Source organism: Narcine bancroftii, chromosome 7, assembly GCF_036971445.1.
Source record: "Narcine bancroftii isolate sNarBan1 chromosome 7, sNarBan1.hap1, whole genome shotgun sequence".
Classification (NCBI taxonomy): Eukaryota; Metazoa; Chordata; class Chondrichthyes; order Torpediniformes; family Narcinidae; genus Narcine; species Narcine bancroftii.
The window spans coordinates 211900661-211918612 of NC_091475.1; the positions used below are offsets into that span (position 1 = coordinate 211900661).

General features: G+C 44.1%; 1 protein-coding gene across 5 annotated transcripts in view; it reads right to left on the reverse strand.

The window, feature by feature from the left end:
• Positions 1-17952, reverse strand: part of inppl1a (inositol polyphosphate phosphatase-like 1a) — a 228822-nt gene that overhangs the window by 122526 nt on the left and 88344 nt on the right. For 4 of the 5 annotated variants that reach the window (XR_011342361.1, XM_069892201.1, XM_069892204.1 and 1 more), the window contains exons 2-3: positions 5700-5763; positions 298-448 (exon numbers count right to left, since the gene is read on the reverse strand). Coding sequence is in view for 4 of the 5 variants with exons in the window: in XM_069892201.1 (XP_069748302.1) it covers positions 298-448; positions 5700-5763 (215 nt within the window). In the remaining variant the exon portion in view is untranslated. Of the gene's footprint in view, positions 1-297; positions 449-5699; positions 5764-14263; positions 14346-17952 lie in introns of those variants that run through there. The other variant, XM_069892203.1, reaches the window with a different exon arrangement.

Below are 17952 nucleotides of genomic sequence, written 5' to 3' on the forward strand. Positions count from 1 at the left end.
TTGTTGAGAATGGGGGGGCGGAGGAGGAGGGGAGAAGAGTGAATATGGCCATCAGTCTCTCAACATCCATGGACACTCAGTGACTCTGAAGGGACTCTCTTTTGCTTCTCTTTCCCTAACTGTAAGTGGCACCATCGGGCAATGGTAATGGTGACTCTTTGTCTGCCTTACGGCAGGCTAAAGGCAATTCTGTGTAATATTATATTTTCTAATTCATTACATGACAGTAAAAGAATCTTGTATCAACTCTGATTGAGCTGAAGAACCCAGCCCTGACAGAACGACCACCAAAATTACCCGAGTAATCCTTGTCTTCTGTTGCCTCCTTCTTGTCCTCCCTCTCCACAGGGTAGAGCAGGGTGCTGACCAGTCCCTGGTTAGGCTGCAGGTAGGATGCGATGAGCTCGTTCAGTGTTTTGAATCGCCTCACTTGTACACCTTGAGAAGTCTGTTTTAATGAAAAGCACAATGTTATCGATCACTTCAAATGAATAGGTGCAACGTTTCGTGCCCAGGAGTGCAGCAAGACATCGGGTTCCAATCGAAAGGCAAAGATAGGGTGGACAGCCAACACCTTTTCCCTGGGGCGACAGTAGTAAATACCCAAGAACATCTGTACAAGGTGAGGGAAGAAAAGTTTAGGGGGGGACGGTCAGAGGTAAGTTTTTTTTAACCCTCCAGAGAGTGGTGGTGGAGGCTGGTACAATAGGGACATTTAAAAGACTCATGGAGGCAAGAAAAATAGAGGGTTGTGGGAGTGAGGGAGGGAAGGGTAAGATCAGAGTGGCCAACCTTTTAATTTTAAATTTAGACATACAGCATGGTAACAGGCTCTTCCAGCCCATGAGCCCGTGCTTCCCAATTACACCCAATTAACCTACAATGTTTTGAAGGGTGGGAGGAAACTGGAGCACACGGAGAAAACCTACACAGACACGAGGAGAACGTACAAACTCCTTACAGACAGCACCGGTCTTGAACTGGGGTCACTGGCGCTGTAACAGCGTGGTGCTCACCTTGTCATTCTTAAATGCACACGTGGATCAGTAGGATTTATAAACAGAGGGACAAAGTGGATCGAGCAAACTGCCATAAAACTCTGACCCAGGATCGAACGAAATACTATGGGAAGGTCTGAATGCTTCAGATAAGGTACAGAAAGGAATTAGCTGAATGGCTCAAGATTTTAGCTACTTCCGTTATGTAATTAGATAGGAGGTGCAAGATTTGTTCCCTTAGAATAGAGAGGGTTGTGACGTGGTTCAGTAAAGGTGTTGAAAACTTTGAAAAACTGACATAAAGTGAATAGGATTTTTAATGAGGAAAAAAAAATAAAATAGCTCAGGATGACTGTAGAAACTGTTCTTATGCAAAATAGTTATGCAAAAAGCCCTGGAACATCTGAACAGCAAAGATGCAGACATCAGGATGCTCTTTATCAACTACAGTTCAGCATTTAACACCATCATCCCCTCAAAACTGATCAGCAAACTCCTAGATGTGGGACTCAGCACCCCACTGTGTAATTGGATTATGGATTTCCTCACTTCCAGATCCCAATCAGTGAGGATTAATAAGTACATGCATGGTGGGCACAGCATTTAGCACAATGCCAGCGATCTTGACCGGACCGGGGTTCGATTCCCGCATTGTCTGTAAGGAATTTCTACATTCTCCCCGTGTCTGTGTGGGATTTCCCCAGGGGTTCCAGTTTCCTCCCACCCTTCAAAACATACTGGGGATTGTAGGTTAATTGGGTGTAATTGTGCAGCATGGACTCATGGGCCAAAATAGTTGTATATGTTGTACATCTAAATTTAAATTGAACTTCTCCCCCACAATCCCCATCAGTACCGGAGCACCCTAGGGTTGCGTTCTCAGCCCCCTGCTCTACTTACTTTACACCTACTACTGTGATGTTCGGTACAATAGCACCATTTACAAATTTGCCGACAATACCACAGTAGTGGATTGGATAAAGGAAGGGGATGAATCAGTGTACAGGATGGAGACTGAAAACTTGGCTGAACGGTGCACCAACCACAACCTCGCACACAATATCCCCAAAACTAAGGAGCTCATTGTTGACTTTAGGAAGGGAAAAACCAGAGGTGGACAATCCAGTGATTATTGGGGAATCAAAGATGGAGAGGGTGAGCACATTTAAGTTATTGGGAGTCACTATTTCGGAGGATCTTTCCTGGATCTAACACACTAACGGCATCGTGAAGAAAGCACGTCAGACCCTCTACTTCCTCAGGAGTTTGCGGAGGTTTGGTAATGACATCGGAAACCCTGACAAATTTCTACAGAGGTGTGGTGGAAAGTGTGCTGACCGGCTGCATCACGGTCTGGCATGAGGACACCAATACCCCTGAGTGTAAAGCCCTGCAAAAAGTAGTGGACACACATCACAGGCAAAACCCTCCCCACTATCCAGAAAATCTACAGGGAACGCTGCCATCGGAGAGCAGCAGCAATTATCAAGTGCCCACCCCACCCATCACATGCCCTGTTCTCACTGCTGCCATCAGGAAAGAGGTCTCGGTGCCATAAGACTCACCCCACCAGGTTCAGGAACAGCTGCTCCCCTTCCCCCATCAGTCTCCTCAACGACAAACTCAATCAGGGACTCATTTAAGGACTTGTACTTGTGCACTTTATTGATTTTTTCTCCTCTCTGTATTGAAGTTTGTTTACATTTCTTTATTTGTTTACATATTTACACTGTGTCCAGTTTATTTTTTGCACCACCAACAAGTGGTAATTCTGCCTCGCCTGCAGGAAAAAGGAATCTCAGGGTTGGATGTGATGTAATTTATATGAACTCTGACAATAAATCTGAAATGGACGTCTTTACATCACGTTAGATGCAGCTTTCAAATTAGGTATTTCGCAGATCTGACAGAGAGGAAAGAATCGCAGCCTGTGCATATGAGCTTACTGGACTATTCTCTCACACTGGTTCAAAGAACCACTGATTCTTCCCTACTGTAATATTTCTATAAATCTATGGTGTAGATATGTTGCTTTGATCTGCAGCACATTTGCTACCAACTATTTTACATGCAGCACAAGGAACTAGAGCTTGACAACTCCAATCAGCCCACAGTTTCTTCAGTCATTCAATGAGATGGTAATCAATCATTTCCACTCCACTTTTGAGTCCATTCATTCATCTCTCACTTCCACAAGGGTCCAAAAATCTGGTCACCTCAGCTTTCAATTTGTTCCATGATTGGGCACCAGAAGATGAGAAGAATTCCAAAGATTTAAACCCCTTTAAGCCAAGAAGTTGAAAGTATATTTTTAGATGTGTCAATGAACAGGCATAGGTTTTAAATTCTGGCCACCTACACATTTATTAAAAATCCCTGCACATAGTTTGAACAAATGTACCTAACCTACACATGTTTACCAAAGAGCAAAACACAAAGGGTGGTGTTGTTAGCACAATGCCATTACAATGCCAGTGGCTTGGATTCAAATCCCATGCTGTCTTTAAGGAGTTTGTAATTCTTCCTGTGTGTCTGCATGGGTTTTCCCCGGGTGCTGTGGTTTCCACCCACTCTTCAAAACGTCTGAGTGCAGGTTAATTGGGTGTAATTGGGTAGCCTGTAACCATGCTGTATGTCTACATTTAAATGTCCTCTCATATATGTTACTGCCGCCATGATAAAAAGGCACTGGCTACCCACCTTAACCATGCCTCTCATAAACCTGTAGACCTCCATCAAATGTCCTCTCATCCTCTGTCACGCGAAAGAAAAAAAGCCCCAGCTCTGCCAACCTTGCCTCATAAGACATGTTCTCCAATCCAGGCAACATTCTGTCACGAAGTGACCAGAACTGATTCTAATGGGAACTTCTGGGAACCATGAAGCACTACAGAATATTAACAGACCCACACTGTCTGTAAGGAGTTTGTATGTTCTCCCCGTGTTTGCGGGGGTTTTCACCGGGTGCTCCGGTTTCCACCTACCCTTCAAAACGTACCAGGGTGTAGATCAAGCTTGTGGGTCGAAATGGCCTGTTACTGTGTTGTATGTCTAAATGTTTTTTAATTAAAAATTGAATCAAATAAGCATTTAATTCTGTTTTCATTTCATTGAGCAAACAAGAGATACAAGGGAAAAAAAGATACAGGAATACCAGAACTAGAACAATCAGGTTAAGGAAAAGCTTTTTTCCACAGGCAGTGAGATAACTGAATGACTGTTAAAACAACTCCATGACTACAGTTTATTCATGGTATTTGTTTTAATATATGCAGATATGCACTGCATATATATATTATACACACACACACACACACACACACACACACACACACACACACACACACACACACACACACACACACACACACACACACACACACACTCCATGCAAATCAATATGGAGCACTCTAGAAATGTCCAAGGAGGTCCAGTCAGGGTAAAATGCTTGAAGCTGAATGTCATGACCACATTGAATTTAACCTTTATGGACACATGAAGTTCAAAAGTATTATTTGTATTGTATCAAATCTACAAGAAAAGCCCTGAAACTACTATACTGTACATGCATAATAACAGCGTAAATCCAGTGCAAGAGCTGGTGACCCCCCCCCCCCCCCCCACCCAGCAGCAGAATCAAACCCTGACTCTCCAGCACCAGGCCCATCCTCTCCACAGTAGCCATCTCTCCATCACCTTCTCCTACATCATCCAATTATGGACTGTATTTTTATGTTTAAGATGTTATAGTGCATTTGGAAGTGTTTCCTAAGTGTGTTACATACATAGAAAGGTAAAATATATACTATATGTTCCAAATACTAAGATAAACATTTGACTAACTGACGCTAAATAAGGACTGTATGTACTTGTTTTAACTTAAATACAGATTCGAGTTAAGGACAGATCTAAGTAACAGAACTCATTTTTAACCCAGGGACTGCCTAAGTGTGTTATGTCTATACTTGTATTTTGCACCGTTCTGCCCTGTGGTCTGGAGAACGCTGTTTCGTCGGGTTGTACTGGTAATAATAGTATGACAAATAAACTTGATCTAGAACTGGAAGAGATTAAAAGATTGAAGTTCATAAAAGATTGAATTACCCAAACCACATTTTTAAAGACCCATACTAATATTACTGAATTCTTTCTTACAGGCCAGAAACACCTTTCACCATCTCTGAACATCTGAAGGCTTTCGGCCTGTGCCCATTGGTATTTAGGAGAATGGGGGGGGGGGGTGGGGGATCTCATTGAAACATTTTGAACGTTGAAAGGCATGGACAGAGTAGATGTAGAAAGGTTGTTTCCCAAGGTGGAAGAATTTGGGCCAAGAGGGAACAACTTCAATGTTGAAGGGTGCTCGCTTAGAAAAGAAATGCATGCGAGGAATTTCTTCAGCCAGAGGGTGGTGAATCTGTAGAATTTGTTGTGGAGGCCGGGTCATTAGGTATATTTAAGGCAGAGATGGATAGGTTGTTGATTAGCCAGAGCATCAAAAGTTATGGGGAGAAGGCCGGGCAATGGGGCTGAGTGGGGAAATGGACCAGCTCATGATTAAATAGTGGGCTGAATAGCCTCGTTCTGCTCTTATGTCTTATGGATTCCCAGCTGGCCTTGTGTGATCAGTGACTCGTGTAGTGAATTGAGCACCAAGAAATGCACAATCGCTAACAACTACAAATGATAAACCAATCTCACCTGTACTGCCAGAAAATCATCTTCATCGGGTAAAATCCTGTAAGTGTGGACATGCTTCTGATACCTAAGGCAGAAAAAATAAAATGAGTAGGTTTACCATCGACACAGGTCAGATATTCAGTTCAATGCTGTTGCAGGAGAGGGCGGTGCTGCCCACATCGTGTGCAATCGAGACTCGGTACACTGTCCAAGGCTCTTTCACGGCACCTTCGAAACTCAGACATCAGAATTCCACAGATTCACCACCCTCTGGCTGAAGAAACTCCTCCCCATCTCTGTTCTAAGTGGTTGCCCTTCAGTCCTGAAGTTGTGCCCTCTTGTCCTGGGCTCTCTCACCATGGGGAACAACCTTTCTACATCTACTCTGTCCATGCCCTTCAACATTCAAATGCTTCAATGAGATCCCCCCTCATTCTCCTAAATTCCAACCTCCATTACACAGCTATTGTGTGCGATCTGCAAACTGTTTGAATTTAATTATTGTAATTTGTGTCACAGAGTTTTGTTCTGCACGCTGTCCAGGCAAGTCAACCCGCATTTAAGTTGAGCAGGAAGTGGAATAGTGAAACAAAAGTGCAGGCTGTGGTGTTACAAAGAGAAAGGCCTCATAGCCCTTTGTTTCTTCCTCGACAACAGACCCAACCAGTCCACCCCCACCCTCCTGGCAGAACTTGTCCTCACCCTCAATAACTCTCCTCTGATGCATCCTATTTCCTCCAGATCAAAGGGGTAGCCATGGGTTTTCAGATGGGCCCCACCTATGCCTGCCTTTTTGTTGGCTACACAGAAAAAAATACCTTGAAGAAGGGCTCAGACGCTGCGAGTCCTGCTGAGTTCCTCTGCCAATTCTGCGCTTTCACTATAATCACAGAACCTGCAGAACTTTGGTGTTTCACTCAGGTACTTTTAGGGGTGGACCCACCAAATGAGCAGAATAGTTTTAGAATCACAGAACAAAACAGCCCAGAAGCAGGCCTTTTGGCCCTTCTAGTCTAGGCCGAACTATTATGCTTCCTTGTCTAAATGACCTGCAGCATCCCCCTCCCATCATGTACCTGTCCAAAAGTTTCTTAAATGTTAAAATTGAGTCCTCATTTACCACTTCAGCTGTCAGCTCGTTCCACACTTTCACCCCTCTCTGTGTGAAGAAGTTTCCCCTAATATTCCCCCTACACTTTACCCCTTTCATCCTTAACCCATGTTCTCACCTACCCTCAGGGGGAAAAGCCTGCTTCCCTTTACTGCCTATACCCTTCATAATTTTGTGCATAGTCTTTGATCATTGTTTTGCTACTTTGACCTTGTCTTTAACTTTCCAAATCTCCCTTCTCAACTACAAATCACCGTTAAAAGCCTGATCTTTGGTCCATGCGAAGCAGCTCAAGTGAATGGTAGCAAGAGGCTCAAGCATCTGAAATGTCTGCACGGAAACGTGCTCATAGGGGACTAACATGGTGTACGGGCAGTACTTTCGGTGTTACAACCAGTATTCTCATGAAGAAGTTTACTAAAGAAAGGAAAACAGGTCTAGGCTGATGTGGGAGAGATGAAAGCAGAAAAGTACATCTTGACGAGAAGATTTAGATCATTAATTATTAATGAGTTTTAAACCAAAGAGGATACAAGATTGTTAAAAATAGGAATTGTTTAGCTCAGGGACTCAAAAGTAAGGAGAAGGCTGCAGCTCAGTGCACAGTACATCACAGGACTGAGGGTAGAACCTGATATCTGATTAAAAATTCCAAATCCTATTTCAGAATCAAGGCAGTTCTCCGTGGAATTTGGCCAATATTTACCACCGATAAAAAGAGTCCTGACGCTGGCGCTGTAAAGGTGTTGCGCTAACTGCTACGCCAACCATGTTGCCCCAGGTTGTCGGCTCGTGGGCCGGAAGGGCCTGTTACCATGCTGTATTTCTAAAAAAATAAATCTGGTCAAAGTTAAAACTGGATCCAAACCAGAAATCATTTCATATTCCATTCCTCCCAGTAACTCAATCAGTAACTCATTTACTTTGCACATTACTTATTTTCCGCATTTCACAGTGTTTACATTTCTCTCTATGTACACGTATCTTTTCTTGAATACTTTTTTGTACCACCGTTAAGTAGAAATTCTGCTTGTCCCACAGGAAAAAGAATCTCAGACTTGTATGTGATGCACTCTGTCAATAAACCTGCACTTTGAACCTGACCCCAGGTATTGTCAGAAATGACGGCACTGAGAGAATCATACTGGAGAAGAAGGATATGTGAGATAATGGGTTGTAGGGATGATAATTGGATGTTGGAATTATTCCGGGATCTCACCCAATGGTCTTCTTGTGTCATAACAAAATATGAAATCACACTGGCAATCGTTGGAACGTTTGGCCACCACGTTTCCTGACCTAATTTCAAACAATATGTTTGTTTCATTGTAAAGTAACCATACAACGAGGAAGAAGCTGTCTGGCCTGTCGAGCCTGCTCCACCATTCAATAAGATCACGGCTCATCTGGCCATGGACTCTACTTACCTGCCTATTTCACATGACCTTCAATTCAGATGCAAAAATCCACCTGGGTCTTAAATACATTCAATGAGGCAGCCTCTACTGCTTCCTTGGGCAGAGAATTCCACAGATTTGCCACTCTCTGGGAGAAGGAGTTCCTCATCTCTGTCTTAAATCAACTCCCAGATCTTGAGGCTATGTCACCTAGTTCATGTCTCAACTGCAAGCAACGTCCTTTATCTTTTCCTTTATTAATTTTATATGTCTTTACAAGATTCCTTCTTATTCTTCTAAACTCCAGCTAGCACAGTCCCAGGTAAATCAATCTATCCTCACAAGCTAACTCCATCACTGGAATCAACCTAGGGAACCTCTTTTGCACTGTCTCCAAAGTCGGCCTATCCTTTCTCCAGTCTTTCTTTGGCTTGGCTTCGCGGACGAAGATTTATGGAGGGGTAAATGTCCACGTCAGCTGCAGGCTCGTTGGTGGCTGACAAGTCCGATGCGGGACAGGCAGACACAGTTGCAGCGGTTGCAAGGGAAAATTGGTTGGTTGGGGGTTGGGCGTTGGGTTTTTCCTCCTTTGTCTTTTGTCAGTGAGGTCTTCTTCAAAGGAGGTTGCTGCCCGCTGAATTGTGAGACGCCAAGATGCATGGTTTGAGGCAATATCAGCCCACTGGCGGTGGTCAATGTGGCAGACACCAAGAGATTTCTTTAGGCAGTCCTTGTACCTCTTCTTTGGTGCACCTCTGTCACGGTGGCCAGTGGAGAGCTCGCCATATAACACGATCTTGGGAAGGCGATGGTCCTCAATTCTGGAGACGTGACCTACCCAGCGCAGTTGGATCTTCAGCAGCATGGATTCGATGCTGTCGGCCTCTGCCATCTCGTGTACTTCGATGTGACCCTGTACAGTTAAGCAAAACCTCTCTGCTCTTAAACTCAATCTCTCCAGCCCAACATTCATTTGCTTTCTTGACGATCTGTTGTGCCTATAAACGAACCTTTTGTGATTCATGCACAAATACTCTCAATTCCCTTTGCAAGACAGAATATTGCAACTTTTCACCATTTTAATAATAATCTGATTTATTATTTTTCTCTTCCAAAGTGGATGACCTCACATTTACCAACATTGTACTCCATCTGGCGGACCCTTGCACAGCCTGTGTCACTGAATTGAATATCAAAAACCATCAGACACTGACAAACTAGCTGTGACGAGCCCACAATCCATTTTAAGTGATTTTTTTTTACCAGAGCAACAGCATTTACAGAGTAAAGACCCAAACAAATGCAAAAGAGCTTTCCAGCACTCAATCTCCAGGAGCTTTGCAACCAATGAAACTCTTTTAGAGATGTAGTCAGTTCATTTAGAACAGAGGTTCACAACCTTTTTCGGTTGAAGGCCCACCTGGCTTCCGCCCACTAGTGGCAATGACTGATCAACATTTTCAAGTCAAAGGCAGTTCTGTAAGAAACACATCTTTATCTAATTTAAAGTATTTTATTTAACATTTTCAAAGAACAAAAAAACACTGCAAGTATGCACTGAACATAAAAACTCCCAATCAAAATCAAAGCTCAAGCCACTTTAATGAGACCATGTTCCTGATGTTTCTTCATCGGTTTCCAAATCCTTGGTTCTGTTGTAGATAATGCACACTTGAGATATGCCTCCACTTCAATGTGGTTTCATAGGTTTGTCTTCAACTGCAGCTATGTGGAAAAGCCTGATTCACAAAGTGAAGAGGTTGAGAAGGACAGGATCTTCTGAAGACACTTCTTCGCAATGTTGGGGTAACTATCCACCATTTTTGCCCAAAACTCAGAAGACAAACAAAGTCTCAAGCGCATCTCTGCATTGTTTGAAGGTCAATGAGTTCATCTTACAGATCAGGGACATCGTTGACTTAAACAAGAAAGGGGTTCCTCACCAGTGCCAGTCCTTCTCGGCTAATTTCTGGGAACTAGTGCAGGAATTCTTCTTGGAGGCAGCTGAGATGCAAGTTAAATTATTTGCAACATCAGGCATCCATTCCATTACTAGCTATTGCTGAAAGAGATTCAAACACCCAAGGTGACTCGGGAGGACAGAGACATGACCTCAGTGGGTTGGGAAGTCTTTGTGGCCCACATGGAAACAGGCTGCGGCCTACTAGTAGACCATGGCCCACTGGTTGGGAACCACTGATTTAGACACTGCAAAATCCTGTAAATAAAGGTAAGTTTACACGAGGAATGAATGAGGTAGAGGGAGAGAATGTATGACCTCCTCTGGGTGGAACTCATGCAATGGGAATTTTACACTCATCCAAGATGGCATATGGGACTTCATTTTAATAATTCAGTGAAAAGACTGTAGCTGCTACAGTGTTCAGTCTTCAACAAACTTTTCTGTGACAGCCGAAGAGCAGATATGCCCAACCTTCCATTTTACACACACACACACACACGTGTACTTTCTCCGCACTCAGCCAGACAGAAGAATGAAAACGTGGCTCCTCCACTTTCTTTCCTGCTGTTACTAGTCACTGAAATGGGTCCCCCACTGGTTAAATGTTAGATTTAGATGTACAGCACGGTTACAGGCCATTTCAGGCCATGATCCCAATTGACCCACAACCCCTAGTACATTTTGAAGGGTGGGAGGAAACCGGAGCCCCTGGGTAAAACACAGGGAGAACGTACCAACTCCTTACGGACAGCGTGGGATTTGAACCCCAGCCCCGTTGATGTAACAGCATTGCGCCAACCATCCTGCTCTGTATTTTATCTATAAACTGCATCACTTAAACCTTGATGAAGGGCTCAGGCTCGAAAAGTTGGTTATGTATCTTCATTTTTGCTAGATAAAAAAATGCTGGGCGAGTTGCTGAGTTTCTCCAGCATTTTTGTGTGAGCTACCATGACACTGCCTGCAGACCCTCTTGCTTAACAATATTTTCTGTGTGTTGTCCCACCAAATGCTGCTCTCCCTGTGCCAGAACACTGGCTCTCAGGGCAGCTCTGGTCCCACCAACACATCCCAGCAGGGAAGGATAGCCTGGGAGCTCTGTTGCAAGTGAGCCAGCACTGGCCATGCCCTCTGCCTCCATTTCTCCAGCTCGCCATCCCTTTGGACTCTGGCCATTTTTAACCTTTCATGATGTATACTCCGGACTGGGTCCATGGGTAAACTACAGTATGAACACCAGCACGAACCAGCTGGAGGTTTGGTATAAAACCACTTTCAGAAAATGGGACACAAGAGTATATGCTCTTGGTGGTAGTTTCTAAAAACCGGGAAATAGGACATAGAATACTACAGCACAGTGCAGGCCCTTTGGCCTTCCATGTTGTGCCAATCTATACATTCCTTTTTTTTTAAATACTAAACCCTCTATTTTCCTTCCATTTATGTGCCTGTCTAAGAGTCTCTTAAATGGTCCTAATGTTTCAGCCTCCACCACCATCCCTGGCAAGTCATTCTGGGCACCCACAACTCTGTATAAAAAAAAACTTACCCCGACGTCTCCCCTGAACTTCCCTCCCTTCACTTTGTACACGTCCTCTGGTGTTTGCTATTCCTGCCCTAGGAAAAAGGTGCCGGCCGTCCAGCCTATCTATGCCTCTATTAATCTTGTAGACCTCCATAAGTCTCCTCTTATTCTTATACATTCCAAAGAGAAAAGCCCCAGCTCATTAGTCTTGCTTCCCAATCCAGACAGCATCCTGGTAAATCTCCTCTGCACTCTCTCCACACCTTCCACATTCCTATATTGAGGTGACCAGAACTGAATCAATCTCCCTATGAATTAACTCAATCCCCCCATTAATGAAGCCTAACATCCCATAAGGATTTCTTACCTTTCCTTTCAACTTGCGCACTGACCTTGAGGGATCTATGGACCATTAACCCAGTACTCAGCCTTCTGGTTTGACCTTCCAAAATGCATCACCTCACACTTATCCAGATAGAACTCCATCTGCCACTTTTCCGTCCAACTCTGCATCCTGGTTACATCCTGTTGCAACCCACGACAACCTTCAGCTCCATCCACAACTCCTCCAACCTTTGTATCATTTGCAAACTTACTGACCCATCCTTCTGCCTCTTCACCCAGGCCATTTATAAAAATCCCTAAGACACGGAGTATACGTGTTTGTTGGTAATCCCTGTAAACTGGGACACAGAGTCCAAAGGGTTCAACTTGGTGCACGTGACCATAAACAATTCAATTCAATAAAATTCTGAGCGTCAGTTACACCAAATGTGCAGAATTGGAAACCTTACCAAAGCTAAATTGAGCTTTGAGTTTCTGTGGCTTCTCCTCGATCTAAATGGGGAAAAGGATGGGTACGCCAACATTCCAGGTGAATTCACTAGCACAAGAACTGCCAAGCAGACCTCAGCCACTCTGCCATTACGCAAGCACCACAATTAGATTCTGATGTAAGTGCAGGGATTATGAACATGAATAGGATGTTAAATAAATTATTAACCATTTATCTTGCTCACTAGCTAGATACGAGACCCTGAGCGCAAACGCTGGTTGCTACAATTCCGCACTACATGTGGGGCGGCACTTCAAAAGTGAAAATAAAATTATTTTGAAGGTGCAGGACTCATATAAGGTTTTGCGTGAAAACTTGATTGAGTGTGCAGCCCAGAAAATACATGGTGTTTAAGATCAGACTTTGCAGTTCGTTTCTCTTGATGTGATTCAAATTTTTCACAGGGATGGGTACTTAAACCCTGCTCGACTCGCTTTACACCGATGACTGTGTGAATCGGTACGACAACAACACCATCTACAAATTTGCTGACGATACCACGGTAGTGGGCTGGATAAAGGAAGGGGATGAGTCAGTATACAGGATGGAGATGGAAAACTTGGCTGAATGGGGCATCAACAACCGCGCCCTCAATGTCATCAAAACCAAGGAGCTGAAGGGGAAACCAGAGGGCACGATCCAGTGATCATTGGGGGGTGTGGGGGGGAATGAAATCAGAGGTGGAAAGGGTGAGCAAATTTAAATTCCTGGAGTGACTATCTCAGAGTACTTTTCCTGCACCCAACACACCAACGGCATCATGAAGAAAGCACGACAGCGCCTCGACTTCCTCAGGAGTTTGTGGAGGTTTGGTATGACACCAGAAACCCTGGCAAATTTCTACAGAGGTGTGGTGGAAAGTGTGCTGACCGGCTGCATCACAACCTGGTATGGGGACACTAATACTCCTGGGCATAAAGCCCTGACCACAGCCTAGGACATCACAGGCAGAACTCTATTGAGAAAATCAACATGAAACACTGCTGTCAGAGAGCAGCAGCAATTATCAAGGATCTACAGCACCCAGCCCATGCTCTGTTCTCGCTTCTGCCATCAGACTTCTGCCACAAGACTCGCATCACCAGGTTCAGGAACAGCTGCTCCCCCTCCACCATCAGACTCTTCATTAGTAGGGTGGTACGGTTGGCCTAGAGGTTAGTGACAGGGAGTGGGGTTTGATTCCCGCGCTATAAGATTTGTACGTTCTCCCTGTATCTCCTTGGGTTTTCCCCCAGGGGGTCCAGTTTCCTCCCACTATTCGAAACAAACTGGGGGTGTAGGTTAATTGGGTGTAATTGGGCGGTACAGGCTCGTGGGCTGAAAGAGCTTGCTTCCATGCTGTATGTCTAAATTTTTTAACAGCCATCAGGCTTTTCATTTAAAGTTGATGTCACATAATACCTAGCACAGTAAGAAGGGTTCTCCTGCAACCAGACCAACAGGTTAGCTCAAACATTCATAAAGCCTTGCATATTTACAGAGTACAGGGTTATAACAAAAAGAAATAACACTTATCCCTAAGCAAGGGCAGCATGAGAGCACTGTTGTGGGGTTCATTCAGGAGCCTGATGGCTGCAGGGAAGGAACTGACTTTAAGCCTGTTGGTGAACGCTTTCATTCCTTAGCCATCTCCCCAATGGGACAAGGGAGAAGAGAGTGTTTCTGGGGTGTGATGGGTTTCCAGAGCAACGGGAGATACACATGGGGACCGTGGAATGGAGGGAAGTTTGCTTGATGTTTTGAGTTTCATTCACCTTCTTCGACAGCTTCCTCCGACCTTGAGCAGAGCAGCTCCCATCTCATACTGTGATATGTCCAGCGAGTCTGCACTCAATGGTGCACCTGCAGATGTTGTTGAGGGATGGTGCCGGGGGGGGGGGGGGGGGGGGGGGGGGGGGAAACACATGCCAAGTTTCTTTAGCCTTCCACAAGAAACCAGAGGCACAGGTTTTCAGACATATTTATTGGAACTTGAAGCTAGCGAGATTTCAACCAGCAACATTAATGTGGCAGGGATGTGGGTTCTGTCCCTCCCCCCGAAGTCAATTCTCATCTCCTTCATCTTACTGTTGTTGAGAATAAGGTTGTTATCCTAGCAGCAGGCCACTAGACTGTCAATCTCTTCCCTGCAATCCATCATGCACCCGGACCATTACTGCGGTGTCACTGACCAACTTGGAGTTGGAAGGATATTCACAGCTGTGAATGTAGAGGGAGCATAGAGCGGACCACCCATCTTCACTGATTATAGTCTGTTCAACAGGAAGTCAAGGATCCAGTTTTAGAGCAGGCACAGAGGCCAGGATCCTGAAGTTTGGGGATGTTTGTTGGGGACTGTGGTATTGAAGACAGAGCTACAGTCTAACACAGCCACTTTTAATAGAGGCCCTACACTCTCCCTTGTGGCCTACAGCACATGTAAATGAAAGCCTTGTTTTCTTTTCACCTCGTTTAACATAAATATTTTTTAATGTTTTGTCATGCAGTTGGTAGGAGAGAGTAAAGAAACCAAAGCTTCACAGGAAAGGGGGAGGGGGGCATAAACTTTGAGCAGAGTACTGAGGCGGGGGCATAGCCGAAAGGTTGAGAATGGCTGCTCTACACGAGCCTTCCTTGGGTTATCCTAAATATAAACCACTCCAGGAACACCGGAAGATCTGCCTGCTGATTGAAACGTCTTTTTTTTTGCACTAATTTGCAAATGTAAATATTTAGCTCTCCTTTATATTTTTTTTCTGTCTCATGGCACAGTCATTTATATTATTGTTTTTGGCCTATCTTACGTAGATGTGACTCAAACAAGTAAGAATCTGTCACTGCACTTATGAATATGACAATAAACTCTCGTTTATATCGCATCTCAATTCTGATCCCTACGGACCCAAGCATCCATTTATTGTTGATGTATGGCTGTGAGTCATGGACCATCACCAGTACAGTACAATGGGAAAAGTAATCAATGCAGCAGGGATGTGGTTTCTCCGAACAATGCCGTGCCAATCATGTACGGACAGGATAACAAACGGAGAAGTTCTACAAAGAACAAAAACAAAACATACATGACTTAAAAGAATCCAAAAACAGCAATCAAAATTCTTTGGACACATCAGGCAAAGAGATACATTAGAACATTTCATTACAGCTGGAAAGCTAGAAGCAAAGGCACAGAGAGTGAAAAATGATAGATGAATTAATATCGTGGTGAGAAACAGGAGAGGCAACAACTCCAATTCAGAGGGTCAGAGACCGTGACAGATGGAGAATCATGATTGCCCATGCAAGGCACCTGAAGGAACGAACGATTAGTTTATGATTTTATTTTTTCTTTCCAAGTCTCTGGCTGCAGCAAGCAAAAAGGTTGGCCATGTGCGCATTGTAGAATGTGTATGGCGATCATGAACAATAATTTCACTTTGCCATAACCTACCACGACGCTTCAAAGATCTACTGTGAGATAAATGAGGGCGGAACGGTTAGCATAGCAGTTAGTGCAATGCTATTACAGCTCCAGTGACCCTGGTTCAAATCCTGTGCTGTCTGTAAGGAGTTTGTACGTTCTCCCCATGTCTGTGTGGGTTATCCCTGGGGGGGTCTAGTTTCCTCCCACCCTTCAAAACATATCAGGGGTTGGAGGTCAATTGGGTGTAATTGAGCAGCATGGACTCGAGGCCCAGAAGGGTTTGTTACTGTGCTGCTCGTATCAAATAATTTTTCTTTAAATTCCACCTTTAATAAAATTGATCAGAAACTGATTTAAAGGACAGGCTTTTAAGGAAGAGGAGAGTGAGAAATGGGTAATACCAGGGTTTTGGATTCCACAACACACAGGAGACTGATGCTGGAATCTGAAGCCAAACACGATCTGTTGGGTCGAGCAGCGCCGCCGGTCGGAGGAAAAGAATGGTTTCAAGCAAAACCCCTCGTCAAGACTGGGCTGAAACGTGAACCCAGTCTCCATAAATGGCTTTGGCTTGAAACATCAACCATTCTTTTTCTTCCAGATGCTGCTCAACCCGTTGAGCTCCTCCAGCAGATTCTGTTTAGCTTTGGCTGCATAGAGTTGAAGGCATGGTCACAGCAGTCGGTTCAAATTGGTGGGCAGAAAGAACCTGGGGTTTCCTCAGAAGCACGGTTACAGCGTTGGTGATCGGGACCGGGGTTCAAATCTCACGCTGTCTGTAAGGAGTTTGTACGTTCTCCTCCTTGTCTGTGTTGGGTTTCCTCCAGGGGTTCTGTCCAGTTTTCTCCCACTGTTTAAAACATACTGGGGGTTGTTAGGTCTGCTTTGTTCATGAATGAGTGAGACAAACACCAGGCTGAGTCGAAATCAGGGTTCTTTGTTCTTTATTACCGGATTGTAACACTTGCGACTAACAAAGTTAGTCGGAGAATGCATTCTGCCGTTATCAGCAAAATGGTGATTTTTTATACCCTTGGATACATGCTTAGAACATCATCATATCATTACTTGTCCAATGACTAAAACTGTTGCTATCCTTTCCCTGCTAGCTTCCTGCCTCTCAATCCATCAATGTCTCTCTTATCTTGTAAGTACAAGGATGCATTCTGTTACTCCTTAGTACTGGGTGACTCCTTCTCCGGTCCCATCTCATGATGTTTTACCTAACAGGAGTACAAGGACACCTCCCCTTCTTGTTACTGCCCTGTACAGGGTAACTCCCTACACATTCCCATCTCATGATGTTTTACCTTACAGGGTGTAGGTTGATAAGGTGCAATTGGGTGGCATGGACTCATGGGGTGAAATGGTCTGTTACCATGCTGTATGTCTAAGGTTAAAAATTTTAAAAATCAGAGATGGGGAGGTAGATTTGAACACCAACATCAAAGTATCTTCAAAGTGAAGGAGAAACTAGGAAATCATGCAATCTGCTGAAGTTATAACCATCCCAAACTATTTCAATATTTGATCAAAAATTCTAATTAGAGGACAGCTTTCAGCTCTTGACATTTAAGTTGCTTCACAGGAAGTCCGGTGACTGATGCCTGCTTAATGCTGGGCTCAACAATGCTTGAATCATCAAATCCATATCCGTTCATCACAGACTCTCCTTCCCCCTTCCTCTTATCTTCACACCACCATAAGATTTACAACTGAGTGTGCAGCCTCCAAGGAATTAAACTTGGCAAGACACTGAAGCCCAAAGATCTTACTCACTAATAAGCCAAATGAATTTTCACATTACATTTCACAATCTTCCAACTTTTCTCCAAAGTATTTAACAAAACAGGAAAAACTTTGGTCCGTATCTTGAAGGAGGGCTCAAGGTTACATGTCTTTATCTTTGCTAAATAAATGACCCTGTTTGGCCAGCTGAACTGCTCCAGCATCATGTTTTTACCTCAACCACGGTGTCTGCAGACTTTCGACTTTTATTCAAACTTTTTAATACTTGCTGTCTTTATTTCTTGATCAAATATT